The following is a 14,203-nucleotide window of genomic DNA, read 5'->3' as shown; positions in this document are numbered from 1 at the left end:
GGCGGTACTACGGCCCTGTTCGCTGGTTTGAAACTTGGCTGAAATTGGCTGAAAAATACTATTTTAGCTAAATTATTGTGAGAGAAAAACATTGTTCTGGCTAACAAAATAAAGCCGAACGGGTAGGCCGAAAACTACGTCAGTGAGGTTTCTTGCTCCACCTTCAACCAACGTACGTGGTGGTTCATTGAAGCTGGACGCCTTGTTTTCCTCCCCAAAACCGTGTCCAGGTCCATTCCAAAAGGCCGGTAAAATGCCTTTGCACGGCCGTGGCGTGAGGTTTTTCCGGCCCCCAAGGTAACCTTGCCAACCAATAGTTGGGCGCTTCGGACAACCTCGGATCTCGTGTGGATGCCGCGTGGTTTTCCTATTGGCTCACCGTCCACTGGCCAGCAGAGGACAGGAGTGAAAGTGGGAGTCGCCGCAGCTGGTTCCGTGAGCATGTTAGTTTGGGCGTGGATGGTCGTAAATGATCGTAAATTTTCAGTTATAATAGTACTTTTTTTTCACATAAATCTGTCAGCAACGATACGAATCAACTAATCAAATATGCTGCCGTGACAACCAAGACTGCAGTGGATTCGATGATGCAATTTGCATGACTTGTACAGAGGCGTATTTTGCGAGCCATGGCAATGTTGATCTGGTCTGGTCACACTCAACACACATTTTTCCATGCCTATTTCTGAAAGCAAGACTACAACGAAGACCTCTGTTTTCTCCGATGTAACTGCTGACGATTCACACAAAGTTGTAACGGAGATTTCAAACCGTTGCCGGTCGCTGGCCCTGTTGGTCAGTTAGGGGTGTGTGTGTTTTTTTACGAAGGAAGAATTATATTATCGATCAGTTAGGGCATTAGGCTAACGCATTTGCACAGGCACAAATCATCAATGTGTTACAACAAAATCCTAAGAGGGCATTTGGATCTTTTTATTGGGAGGAATTGAAATCTACTTAATAAATAGACTATTTGACTTAAAATTTGACATTCCACCACTTTTCAAAGTTCACATATAAGTCTATCTCAAATTCATAAGGTGAGAGGTGGAAATTAATTCTATAGATCACCATGCTATATTTCTACTTTGTAATTTATAACACGCTCTTCAACTTGCTCCCCTACGGTAGAAATGCAATCCACAAGTATTTCTCTCGTATAGCCAATAATAATATACAAATATAATCGATATACAATCGTATTGACTTAATTAATATGTGTCTAAATTATGATTATTAAATTAAATTAAATTCAAAGGATCTAAATGGGGTCTAAAAGATAATCCTACATACCATACGAATAATATTTGCACCACAAATTTGGTGGAAAGAAATTTGTAGCCAAAGATAGGAAACACAAGTGGAAAGGGATCGGAGTCGGAGGAAAGCGGCGGCACCCTGAGAAAGAGCCGGGAAGTGAAGGTGACGCGCGCAGTCCAAAACAAGTAAACAACCCGCGCACTCACCGCTCGCCGGTAGCCCCGCCCCCGTGCTCGTTGGCCAGCCTTGCCATACCATGGCCACGTTTAGTTCCCGGATTTGGGAGTGACCAAATAATTAATGCGTTATTATAGTGTTTTGTTTATATTTGTAAATTATTGTTCAAACATTGACTAATTAGACTTAAAAGATTCGACTCGTAAAGTACAACCAAACTGTGCAATTAGTTTTTGATTTCGTCTACATTTAGTACTCTATGTATGTACTGCAAGTTTGATGTGACTGAAAATCTTCTTTTTGCATAGTGTATTTTTCAGGAGTTGGGTGGGAACTAAGCCTGGCCCATATGCTAAGCGGCTAGCCCCAGTAATAAAAAAAAATAGAAATACTCCTAGTAATAGCAAAAGGAAAAAATCAGGGGCGAAAAAACAATTAATTTTCCGAGGGAGAACCGCTCGGGCTTGCTTTAAATATCGCCCTGGCCTCGACAGATCTCCCCCATTCCTCTCCGCCCCCTCTCCCACCCTCAAGCGAGGGCCACCCTCGATCCCCGCCTGCCCGCTCCGCCGCCAGCCATGGGAATGGGGCCGCTCAATGACGCCGCGTCAGCCGTGGAGTCCGCGGCCGCGCTGGAGGCCGCCGCCGGAGCCGGCGCCGTCGTCTCGGCTGCCGCCGTGGCCGTGGTACCCTCGGCGGGGGGCTCGTACGCGGTGCTGCAGTGCGGCGAGGACTCGGAGTACGTGCGCCAGAAGTACAGCGGCTACTTCACCGTCTTCCGCGCGCTGCTGGAGGAGGACGGCGAGAGCTGGCGGGTGTACCGCGCCGTCCGCGGGGAGCTCCCCACCGACGCCGAGGCGGCGGGCTTCGACGGGTTCGTCATCTCCGGGAGCTGCGCCGACGCGCACGGCGACGAGCCCTGGATCCTCGATCTCGTCGACCTCACCCGCCGCCTCCACGCCGCCGGCAAGCGCTTCCTCGGCGTCTGCTTCGGACACCAGGTGCCAATCATCCCATCATCCGTCCATGCGCGCGTCTCCCATTCCTGCGGACTCGCTGTTTGGTTGCGGTTGGTTCTCTTCTCGCGGTTTGGTTTTGCCTTGTTTGGGCCGGTCGTCTAGTTCCTTCCGCCCGCGCGTAGCTGGGGTCTCCGTGGTTGGTGTTCACGGGACAGCAGGACGCAGCGGCACCAGCTGGTGGAGCTGCCGCTCTTCTGGGTCTAGCGCCTTCCCCTCCACCCGGCGCTCGGTTAAAAATTGGACCTTTTTTTCTTTTTTTACGGTGGGTCATGAAATTTATACGGAGTTCGTACGAAAAAGTGAAATGTGGTCATTCTTGATGCGTTTTGACAAGTAAACTGTACTGGTTGCTTAATTGGGGAGCAGCAGCAATGGGACCGAAAGATGCCTGATTTTTTCAGCAAAAATATGAACCCTTTTTTTTTTCCAAACAGCAAACATCAAGCTATGTTAACAGAATCCTTTTTAAATATTTGTTTTGAGCAACGTCCAATGCTGGTCATTGCCTTAGCGTTCATACAATGCGCCATCATTCTTTTTAAAAAGATCTTTTCTTAAAAAAAAGTTTAGGCTTGTAGTACCGCCACCCATTGGGACGGATGCCTGCTGTGATTGTGGCTAGAAACCTCCTGCGGGGTGGCCCCTCCCTGTCTGTGACGTAGATGTAGACACCAGCCCCGTCCCACTCCCACCGCTCTCGCTTCTGCCACCACGTTGTTTTCTACTCGTATTCCAGTTCATAGATGCAGAGGCCCCTGTTTGATTCTGGTCGAAGCAAACAGACGGACACGGGACTGATTAGAGTTAGAGTGGCTGTAAACTCCACGCTAATTCTAGTTTAAGACGGCAGCATCTCTTCTCCAACAAAACAAAAGGGGTTAAGACGCCAGGCTGGCCTCGCTGATTCACGTGGTGTGACGTGGCCGTGGTGGCTAGCTCGGTTGTAGTTGGAGGTACACAAACAAAACAAGTGCTTGTGTGTCTTTGTTCTGCAGGATCTCCTACGACCCCGCTACTGCTGTGGCCGGGCGCGTGGTTCCCAGTAGCCCAGAGGAGCGTTAGGCGTTACAGCACTTAGCAGTTTCCACCGAGTCCGATAGAGATTTGGCGCGTAAACCGCGCCCGCAATTTAAAATCATCAACTTGTTCCTTTCGTCGTAAACGATCGTAGATTATTTACTGCTGGCTGGTTTAGTGTGAGAGAAAAGTACTATTCCAGCTTATAATCCACGATATACGAGCAAACGAACATGCTGCAAATCCCGGGGGAGGAAGACCGCAAATGGCGTGACGCGTCTCTCCTAGCGGTTGCTTTTGAGATGAGATGACGATGCTACTACTACTAGCGTACCAGCTCGGGAGATCATCCAAAGGGCGTGCGTGTGCCGTCGTCCGAGTCCAACCGCACGCAATCTCGCCACTTTTGTCTGAAATCAGAGCATGCCTCGACCGCGTGATGACTCTCCTCCTGACTAGGTAGTATATTATCTAGCAATAATATAATTACTTCAATTCAAAGACCTCTTACGTGGAAGAAGGAAAGGTAAACTTTGATGTCGAGATCTAGGTAAAACTAAAATATATATTCACGTCTTAGACGACGGTCTCGCTTAGCCTACGGTCAGGCAGGACGAGGTCTTACGGAAGTCGCAACTTCGAAGGTCATGTGTGGCCACAAGCTACAACACTGTCGTTGTCCCTAGTTTGATCGAAGAGCCGGGAGCTTTTTCTTGCGCTGGAAAACATGAATTTGGATTGCTCTTGTAGCCGGTCTCTGAACTCTGTCGTCGTCCTACACAGGAGACCAATTGTTTACCAATGGAAATGGAATCCTAGGCCAACTGATTATCATAGTAGAGATTAGGCCGCAGTCGTGCCATGCAGAAAGCCAGACGCCTCCACGACTGTACAAGCACCGCTGTTTAACAACGACAGTGCAGTGTAAGGGCGTGAATGACTTTGATCAAATAATCAGGAAAGGGCTGGGGGTTGAAGACTAAGGGCAAACAAGACATTTCCTTAACCTTCCTTCTCCTGAAATCTAAGAAATAAATAAAATAATCGACGCGGTGTGTCTTAGCAAAGAACCTCGAATTTGTAATGGTACCTAGCAAATTCCGCCGTTTGTGGTGTGAACTGGCCAATTATACTTTTTTCCAGTGTGCGATGGCAAAATTTGCCATGAACGAACGATTCGCGTGTTCCTGAAGAAAACGGTGTGCGTTCGAGTTTAGATCCCGCGCCCGGCGGCACTGTCTGTCTGTCTGAAAGGTGGCGCCGATGCCAGACTTGCCCGCGTCCTCTGCCCCGTCCGGCCGTCCCACATGGTGATGGCGCTGCCGTGTTCGTTCCGGTTGACGCACGGATCCGAGGAAGGAGGTGGTGGACGCCATTAGCCGCCGCGGCCCGCCGGCACCGGCGTTCTTAATGCCCCCCAGCGTCAGCGGACTCCCACCGCCCCGCCCCCCCCCCCCCCCCCCCCCCCCCCCCCCCCCCCCCGATCAAAACGCGTTTAGAGCTTTGCCAGGGCCAGCTTATTACCGCCTAATTATTATCAGTACTCCCATCGGGGCGACCGGGTCCAAGGTTTGTTGGATGCCTCTGACCCCATGACAGCTTCCATGTTGTTAGGCACGCACATCTCTGACGATCTAAATTCATATTGGGTGTTTTCTTTAACACAGATTTTATTCCATGCTTGTGCGTACTGTTATTTGTTTGTTGCTTGCAGATTAATTAGACTTGGCATCGATCTTACGAAGCTGTTTGCTGCATGCAGATCCTGTGCCGTGCGCTGGGCGGCCGCACGGGGCGCTCGACCAAGGGCTGGGACATCGGGGTGAGCTGCATCCACCCGACGGCGGCGGCGGCGCGGCTGTTCGCGCCGCTGAAGCTCCCCGTGCACATGCCGGTGATCGAGTTCCACCAGGACGAGGTGTGGGAGCTTCCCCCGACCGCCGAGGTGCTGGCGCGCTCCGACAAGACCAGCGTCGAGATGTTCCGCCTGGGCGACCGCGTCATGGGCGTCCAGGGCCACCCGGAGTACAGCAAGGACATCCTCATGAGCATCGCCGACCGCCTCCTCCGCCATAACCACATCCTGGTAAGTGATCGCTCATCAGATGGCTAGCATGCACTCATGCACCTCGATTTGCAGTGAACTGCATATGTATGTGTATTTGGTCTTAAACAAAATATATGTCTTGTTGGGTGTTGGCAGGACTGCCAGGTGGACGTGGCGAAGGCGAGTTTCGACGTGCGGCAGCCGGACAAGGAGCTGTGGAAGAAGGTGTGCAGGGGCTTCCTCAAGGGGAGGCTCCCGTCGCAGCAGCAGCAGCAGCAGCAAGCTGTGGCGCTATAGCATGCGTTCCACTAATTAAGCCACTGCAGGCAGCCTAAAGCTGACGAGGGAGGAGCAAGTTATTTACAGGAGGAAATTGGGAGGAGCATTGGATGCCCTAGGTTAATTCATCCTTTGTTTTGTGCTAGAGAGCTCAAGAGTTGTACAGAAAACTACTATTGAACGAAGCATTAATAAAAAGGAGAAGGAAAAAAAATGGTTCGTTGGTTTTATCATTCCATGGCTCCCAGAGTCCCAGTTCGTTCTCGTAGTGCTAGTGCTAGTTCTAGCTCTCTTGTGTGATGTAGTGGTGCCTGGTGTCTCTCTCTTTGCATCCACTTTTTTTAATCAATCACACGTTGCATAGGCTGCTTTTATCTTATTTGTGGACTCAAATTAAACGATTACGGCACTGGACTTGCTCTTTTTTTTGGTTTAAAAAAAAGGCCTTTATGCCCCATCGACAGCGCTGTCCGCTTGTCATTGGTGTATCTGAAGAACCGAAAGCAGATGTCGTTGTCGTTGGAACTGATTTTCACATAATGGCCCTGTTCTGCTTACCTTATAATTCATACTATTTAGTTTGTTTTTCAGCTAAAACAGTGTTTTTTCTCATAATAATTTTGCTAAAACTATGTTTAACACTATAGGACTAGGAGTACTACTAGTCTAGTACTACTACTTGCACTCCACCGACCAAGCAGTCCCGGACAGCGTGCACCAACCAAACAAGTGAAGTGACAATGTTGGCGTCAAGTCGGTGGGTTGGGGAGGTTGGTGAACGGGTGATTGAGACGAGTAAGGCTCCGTTCGGTTACGATAATTACTGGCCAGATCCATTTCTATCCTTTTCGTTTCTTCAATATTTTCTATAGCACGAGAACTATTCCTGCTCAGCAAAGACCGAGAACGGCATAACCGAAGGCCCTAAAGTGACCTGACCGGACAGCGGACTCGCCGGACTGGATGTACCAACTGGCCGGTCGCTGGAAACCGATGTCGTCTTGGGATTTCGGGTGCCCGTCAAGATCTGATCTGATCTTTTCGTGACAAAAAAAAAAAGAGTGGCTCCAAGTCCCAGTATCAGCATACTAGTAGGCCGGAACTACTTTCCAAAGGAGAGAAGAAAAAACTTCTATTGGGCCTCCAGCTGCTGAAGTGATTGTCACGACTCCTGCGGTACTGCCGCGACCAAGGATCGCCCACATTTTGCATGAGCGTACGAATGAGCCCTTGTTTATTGGATCATAAAATTCAAAAAGTTGCTACAGTACCTGTCACATCGAATATTTGCGGCCTGTGCATGGAGCATTAAATGTAGACGAAAAGAAAAACTAATTGCACAGTTTGGTGAGAAATTACGAGACGAACGTTTTAAGCCTAATTAGTCAATATTTTAATACTATTTACCAAATAAAAACGAAGGTGCTACAGTAGCCCCAAATTTCAAATTTCGTGAACTAAACAAGGGCTGAATTATGAAAGCAGCTTTGGCTGCCAAACTGTTCTGCGCGACTGCGACGATCGCCAACCACGCACAGCAGGTCAGCAGCGATCCGAGATAAGGCGGGTGTCTCGGTGCATTGAACCTCGTCGAGACAGACTGCTCCGAACGTGGATAGATGAACTTATCCATCACTCCGTCCCAATGGCCGTGGAGCTCGTACTCACAGCGACAATTCTTTTTTTTTTATAATACATATCTGTATTTCTAATTTAAAAAAAAAACATACATGGGTGCATACAAATACATAGGATACAGAGACAACTATCCTAGCCAATCTTCACGAAAAACCCTAAACAAGAAAAAAAATTACATCGATGCACCGCCGTTGAAGAAGAAGCCGAACACCACCATGAGCGGGAAAAGTCCCATCGCACGCTGGCTTTGAAAGGAGTCGAAGTAGACACCCGTCATAGGAAACGGGATCAAGCCGTCGGCTATCACTTATCGACCGGGGCCGTGCCCCAACTTCTCCAGCTCCAGGATCTGAGCATGTCACCGGCGACCACCACCGCCGAGCGAGGATTGAGCTAAATCCGGCTGGCCAGCAACCACGACATCCACAGATAGCTCCGCATCCTTGCAAAAGAAGGCTAACAACAACATCACCTGGCAAAGACGATGAAGCACCAGCCCCGGACTCCGGTGCAGAACTCCCCGACCTCGCCATAAGCGCTGGAGAAGAACACCGCCAGAACAAAGGAGATGTGGGGAGAAATTATTCTCCAGCGTCGTCGACTCCTCCGTCTCGCCAACGCCGCCCAGAAAAGCACGCCGCAGAAGAACACCCTCCCGGCGAACCCTAGCTCCGCCATCAGTAGATGGCGAGCAAACCCTAGACCTAGGTAGACTCCCACCTACTCTATATACAGCCGCACGGTGATTCCCCGGCCCATTCCCCTCTCCGAAGCCTCTCCGGCCACCGAAGAGAAAAGGGGGCGGCGAAATCGCTGCCGAAAACGCGCGTCGCCTCCTTTTCGCTCTGGACAATTCGGCACGACGAACTTGACCTTCAAGATGCGACACCAAAAGTCCAAGAGGTTACCCATATGGCCGTACAAGCTTAATACTCCATTCATCCCTGAATAAATTAATTTCTAGAATCCTTGTAAGTCAGCTATTTTAAGTTTGACTAACTTTGTAGGAAAGATTGACAACATTTACGACATAAAATGGGCACATTATAAAAATATATTCTATGGTATATCTAATGATACTAATTTGATGTCATAAATGGGTTTTCTAAAAATTTGGTCAAAGTTTAAAAAGTTTAACTTAAATAACTCTAGAAATCTATTTATTCAGGGACAGATGGAGTAATAATTTCGGTCAATGGAATTGCTCTACAAAGCCTGTTATTGGTAGCTTCTTTCTTAAAACCAACGTCTCAAAATAAGCCTGTTATTTGCTCTACGAAGCCTGGTGAAGTCAATGGAATTGCTCTACATAGCCTGTTATTGCTCTACAACGCCTGTTATTGCAATTGGTCTGGTGAAGTTTTAGGCCGGTTTCCAGCCCATTAGCAGGTTTACCGGCATCCCATCAAGAATCAACGAGTTTTAAAATGCATATAAGCCTTTTTTTTTCTTCAACCACATAGCGCGGGATGCTAACACATGTAAATGCCACATGTGAGCACCTACGTCTTCCACGAGGACAAACGGTATGCCAAAAGCTGTTGGAGCTCCTGTCAATTTACGAGGGAAACCAAAGTCATTGGCTCATCGCAGCTTGCGTACACCCGCTACATTGGCCAGACAACAGATGCGCAATGCTGTATCAACATCACAATCACATGAACCATGCGGTGCGGCACAGATGAACCCACAATGCGGGAATGACCCTGACATTGGTGCTGGCTGTTTCACAGATGCTGTGGCAAACGTAAACGGGGGCAAAAAAAAAAGAAAAACACTTCCCTGTTCTTTTTCAGCAAATTGGGCAGGTGCTCTGCCAATTCATTATATAGAAGAAAGCAGTAAAGCAGACCAACAGACAGTCTCTCTCTAGCTGATTAGAAGACAGTGGACTGCTCAGCTGCTTCATCTGCCAACGTTTGGGACACCGTAGAGACATCCTACATAACCGCATCCATAATCTGTTGCGATGGTTTTGCCTTGTTATAAAAAAAAATCCTGCAATATCGTTCTCTCCCAATATTCCAGGTTGAAGTGATGGTTCGGTCTCCCTGAGAAGTTTTTTTTTTTTTTTTGAACGTAATCTCCCTGTGCTCTGCCAATATTCCAGTAGGTCTGTTTGCCCTGAACGATTTTGAACTAGATGCCCAAACTTGTTTCCTCTAAGATCAATTGGCCATTAGGTGCAAGTGAGATTCTGGCCTAGCGAAACACAATTTGCATATGGGGTCTGCTTGTCCGCCTCGCCTGATGATCCTATCTGAAGATGGTAGTCTTCATTGTAGGAGTAGCCACAGAACGAATTTGCATTTTGGTTCAACCTTGCCCTTGTAGACTCTGTTCCACCTTATAAGTTCGGGTGTGTCCCGTTTTCTTGCAACTCATATACTGATTTTGTTGTGTAAGATCTTGATGTTGTAAACCTTCAAGCAATATCACCCGCGCCCCCCCCCCCCCCCCCCCCCCCCCCCCCCCCCCGGCTTCGGCTCAAACCGCCTTGGTTACTATAGATGGACAAATGGGAGGCGGTGGGACAGCTTCGTCATCATCGAATGGAAGAAGCTGATGACAGCGGTATGACTGCAAGGGTATGTTTCGTCTCCAATGTCCCCCGGAACGGGATGGGCTGATGACAACGGTATGACTGCTAGGGTATGTCAAAGGCCTTGTTTGGAACGCGATAAAAATGAACTGGTTCATCCTACATTGCAAACTAATGTTTTTTTTTGTGGTGAAGCGGGAAGGCGGGCGAGGCAGTTAGTGACAAGAAAGGTCCGAGGAAGAAAGAAATTCCATTGGAAATGCAGCGTGTGCGTCGGTTAAAAGAAATTCCAGGAGTTGCGGAAATGCAGCGTGTGCGTCGGTTAAATGAAATTCCAGGAGTTGCCATTGGAAATGCAGCGTGTGCGTCGGTTAAAGACCCCCGTCGAATTGCAGAGCAGCGGCGCAGCCTAGGTATCAGGTGCAAAAAAAAAAATCCCACATCCCACCCCATCTCATCAGCATTTAGTTATCCTAATTGGTAGTTTCAAATTTGCACAGGTTGATTAGTTTGCACCTGATATGTTGCCATTAAGGTATGAAATTTGAGATCTTTTATAGTATAGAATTATAGATAGATATATAGATAAAAAACATATGCCAACATAACTGGTTCATTTAAATATTTATGATCACCGGAGATCCAGAGACAAGTCTGTTCCAACAATATGAGATAACATAATGTACTACTCCCACGAAAGACAAGATAACCATAGCTTCAACAAGATGGACCAGTGATGTCACGGTACATACGTTTCAAGCTATGGAGATGGTTCAAAGTTTCACGGTGTCTTATTAATGAGATACCATGAGTGAAAAGAGAAGAGATTCCATGAATAATCCCAATAGAAGAGGTAGCTTAGGCAGACACACCACCACGGCGGCACTCGTTCAGCATGTCAAGGTAGAACTGGCACTTGCTGATCTCGCTGCCATAGTTGTTGAGACACTGCATCAACCAAAAGAAACATTGAGGACACATCATCAAATTCGTATACAAAATGCAGGCCGACAATTCTTCATGATTTCAACAGAGCCAACAGTGTAAAACGATGATACCATTGCTATTTAATCTTGATTGAGAGCCTAGCTTTGATGACAAGTAATTAGCAGGCAGTAAAAGAAAAAAAAAATAGGCACCACTCGCTACTGAAAGCTTGTCTCGGGGAAATTGACAGTCACTAAGCAATGTCACACTCACATTAGACCAAACATCAGCTAAAAATAAAGACACCTAACAGTAACAAAAATATTTAACTGAATAACTGAACTTGTTTCAGACAAGGGCCATATATCAGTCACTTCACACTTAAACCAATTTAGACCCTTTATTTAAAATGGAGGTTTTCACGATGGTAGAAGGAATATCAAACAAAATGTGAATGACAATATGCAGCTCTTCAACAACTAAACAAGTCACCATAACCTTCACTACCACATCACAGAAGTGATAACCAGATGTTTGATGCACCAAACTGAGGAAAAACTAAGCGGCATAAGGTGGCAAGTGAACATACATCTTGGAAGGCCTTAGAATGGATGCCGCAAGCGTCAGTGTTCATAGCTGGAGCAGCAGGGGCAGCAGCGGCCGCCTCTGAGACAACAGTCTCATGCTGAATGGTCCGGGGACCCATTACAGCATCAACAGCCCTGTGTGCCATGGCACTACCAGTACCAAATGCCATACCTAAAACAAAGTGTTCGTTCAAATTAATTCGAGGATTACAATAATGTTTATAGCTGAAGCTATTCTGAAATGAACAAGCTTTGAATCCTACCTTGAGCAATGGTAGACCCGATTCCTCCAAGAATGGAGCCACCACCATCCCGAACAGGAGCTGGAGGAGGAGCCTGGCGTGCTGCCAAAAAGAAAGAAGTACGATGACACATTAGGAACAGATATAAAACAAAGTATAATTCCAATATGAACACAATGAACAGTAATCCTAATATAAACTGAAACAATTAATTCTAATTCCAAAGCAAGCAACAATTATGCTTTTACCACAAAAATTGATGTGTCAGCATTAAGAACAGAAATGAAACAAATTCTAGTTCCAATAAAAACACAATGAACTGTAATTCCTATATAAACTGAAACACAATTAACTCTGATTCCACTGCAATCAACAATTTTTAATATAAACTTATGGTAGATTTATGTCATGACCATTGTTATAGTAATAAACTGAACTTTAAACAATTGAACAAAAACAGTTATACAAAAACATAACTAAGGTTACATACTTGTACCACATTCACAACATAATACTGCAGAGTTAAACGACACATGTGGACCATGGGAATGTCAGTTCCATAGATATTTATCGTCTACGTGAATCACTTAAGTACCTGGCTGTGGTGGGTTCCTCACTGGAGCAGCACGTGGAGCCGGGCGTGGGGCGGACCTTCCTGCCAATACAATGGGAAAAAATAAGCATAAAGAATACAAAAACAAAGCTGCATGGTTTATCGTAAACAAAGCTAGCACAACCACAACCTCTACCTCCACTAGCAAAATAATAATGATGATGAAAATAGCAGTAACTGTAGGAATCAATCTAAGAAGGGATGAACAAAGAGAAGATCCCTTCCCTCAAATGATCCCATTTGTTATGTGTCCCTGTCTGAACCAAATGCAAACATACTAATCAAAGCAACTGGTTATTCGAGAGGCACATCATATGCTACTTAGTCCAGTTTGAAAATGAGATCGCAGTCCTACAACAAATACATTCAGAAAGCCTTTGCTCCCTAAAACCTTGATACTAATCAACTACACAAGCAATCTTACGAGTGATTTGCATTACATGTCTACCATTCAATAACCTCATAAGCAGAGAATGGCCAAAAAGAAAGGAAAGATGTTGACACTACAATGTAAGTTTTTTCAAAGAACACATCCAACAAATGCTTGATGTGTTGCTCTGATCAGCCAAGGTGACTTTGCCACGAATTTCTATGTGCCTCCTAACTAAACCAAGATAGTATATACAACTATGATGGCTACTCAAAAAGGCATATAGTAGTTAGTCCCAAAAAACAACTGAACAACATTGCATTGGGAAGAATGGATCAAACAGTGATTATGTAGATAAATGTCTAGGGCTGCTTGGGGGACACTTCTTGGTAAGACAGATGAGGTGCCCCCTCAAAAGGCCTGAGTGGACATCAGATGGCCATTGCTATGCGCCACCTAACTAAACCAAGACAGTACTCACGGACTGTAATGGCTACTCAAAGAGGCACTTATCAACTGACAATACAGCTACATACATACAACATTCATAAGATTCAATCCACTACCGAGGTGAATAATTTTCAAAAAAAATACCAAAAGTACTCACGGATTGTATATGTAAATCTATTCGAAATCCGAACGAGAAACGATCAATGGAAATAACCCTTCGCTCGTGGGGATTCAGATTTGATCTATGCCCCTGTCTGAACCGCCTGCGAAGAGATAGTATCTGCAATCGGTTATTCAAGAAGCAATCACCCGCCCATTTCTTACAATTATCTAAACAAGCGGAGACCCAGCCCACTGAACGCAAGAAACAGATCCGGCTATTTCTGCAACTAAACATAGCAATCATGCGCAAATCGCAATCCTACCTCCACAGGCCCAATATAATTTGCACATACAACACAAGCAAGCAACAACATCATAGCGACTGAATCAAATCTACAAACGCCCAAACCTTGGCGCCCGAACCACAGATCCGGGAGGAGACAGCCGTCCCGTCAACGCAAGGAACAACCGAATGTCGAGATAAAACCCTAGGAGGCGCCAGAGGGGATGGTTACCTGAGCTGCGGCGAGGCATGGCGGCGGCGGTGGCGAAACCCTAGCGAGACGGCTCGGGGCGAGGTGGGGAACGAATGAACAGAGACAGAACACAAACGGGCAAGGAGATTGAACACGGAAGGGCCTGTGCACTGGGTGCTAGGGTTCGGTTTTATAGGCGGAGAGTCTTCACTTATTACGCGCTGGGGCTGTCTTGCGAGACAAGAAGATCTGACGTGTGGGCTCGCGCGATTGTGCACGTGGGGCACAATAATATGGGTCCATATGTCAGTTGCCGGTGGCGATAGGGTGCCATTCAACCTGGATGATTTTATGCTTGGAACAATCGGGATCCCGCCAGACCAGAGCATTGAGATTGACCGAGGCCTGGTTTTGTAAGTTTTTTCACTCTCTCTCCATTACATCAATTTTTAGACGC

At 46.8% G+C, this 14,203-nt stretch overlaps 2 protein-coding genes and 2 non-coding genes across 4 annotated transcripts; 1 reads left to right on the top strand and 3 right to left on the bottom strand.

Annotated features, from left to right (window-relative positions):
* The first annotated feature begins 1,933 nt into the window (after positions 1 to 1,933).
* Positions 1,934 to 6,035, top strand: LOC136538420 (gamma-glutamyl peptidase 5-like). Its single transcript, XM_066530389.1, has 3 exons — positions 1,934 to 2,438; positions 5,236 to 5,559; positions 5,677 to 6,035. Exons 1-3 carry the CDS (start codon positions 2,016 to 2,018, stop codon positions 5,815 to 5,817), a joined length of 888 nt encoding a protein of 295 aa, XP_066386486.1. The 5' UTR covers positions 1,934 to 2,015; the 3' UTR covers positions 5,818 to 6,035.
* Positions 6,036 to 10,574: 4,539 nt separating this feature from the next.
* On the bottom strand, positions 10,575 to 13,940 carry LOC136538419 (uncharacterized). Its single transcript, XM_066530388.1, has 5 exons — positions 13,786 to 13,940; positions 12,331 to 12,390; positions 11,757 to 11,837; positions 11,496 to 11,665; positions 10,575 to 10,927 (listed from the first exon to the last, which is right to left on the bottom strand). The coding sequence occupies exons 1-5, from the start codon at positions 13,802 to 13,804 to the stop codon at positions 10,838 to 10,840; spliced, it is 420 nt and encodes a 139-aa protein (XP_066386485.1). The 5' UTR covers positions 13,805 to 13,940; the 3' UTR covers positions 10,575 to 10,837.
* On the bottom strand, positions 12,524 to 12,658 carry LOC136541130 (small nucleolar RNA snoR138). Its single transcript, XR_010780226.1, has one exon. It is a non-coding gene; the product is annotated as a small nucleolar RNA snoR138 (small nucleolar RNA).
* Positions 13,075 to 13,189, bottom strand: LOC136541096 (small nucleolar RNA U19). The gene has a single exon (XR_010780196.1). It is a non-coding gene; the product is annotated as a small nucleolar RNA U19 (small nucleolar RNA).
* Positions 13,941 to 14,203: the final 263 nt, after the last annotated feature.

This window comes from Miscanthus floridulus, chromosome 2 (assembly GCF_019320115.1).
Source record: "Miscanthus floridulus cultivar M001 chromosome 2, ASM1932011v1, whole genome shotgun sequence".
In the NCBI taxonomy this organism is placed as follows: Eukaryota; Viridiplantae; Streptophyta; class Magnoliopsida; order Poales; family Poaceae; genus Miscanthus; species Miscanthus floridulus.
This window is presented reverse-complemented; position numbering and strand designations above follow the sequence as displayed.

Bases quoted from the DNA above. Each gene is read 5' to 3' on its own strand.
- LOC136538420 (XM_066530389.1), top strand. From the start codon at position 2,016: ATGGGAATGGGGCCGCTCAATGACGCCGCGTCAGCCGTGGAGTCCGCG. The intron at 2,439-5,235 runs GTGCCAATCATC...TGCTGCATGCAG, and splicing joins GCGTCTGCTTCGGACACCAG to ATCCTGTGCCGTGCGCTGGG. The intron at 5,560-5,676 runs GTAAGTGATCGC...GGGTGTTGGCAG, and splicing joins TCCGCCATAACCACATCCTG to GACTGCCAGGTGGACGTGGC.
- LOC136538419 (XM_066530388.1), bottom strand. The intron at 11,838-12,330 runs GTACTTAAGTGA...TCTTTTTGGCAG, and splicing joins GAGGAACCCACCACAGCCAG to CACGCCAGGCTCCTCCTCCA. The intron at 10,928-11,495 runs GTATGTTCACTT...TGGTTGATGCAG, and splicing joins ATTCTAAGGCCTTCCAAGAT to TGTCTCAACAACTATGGCAG.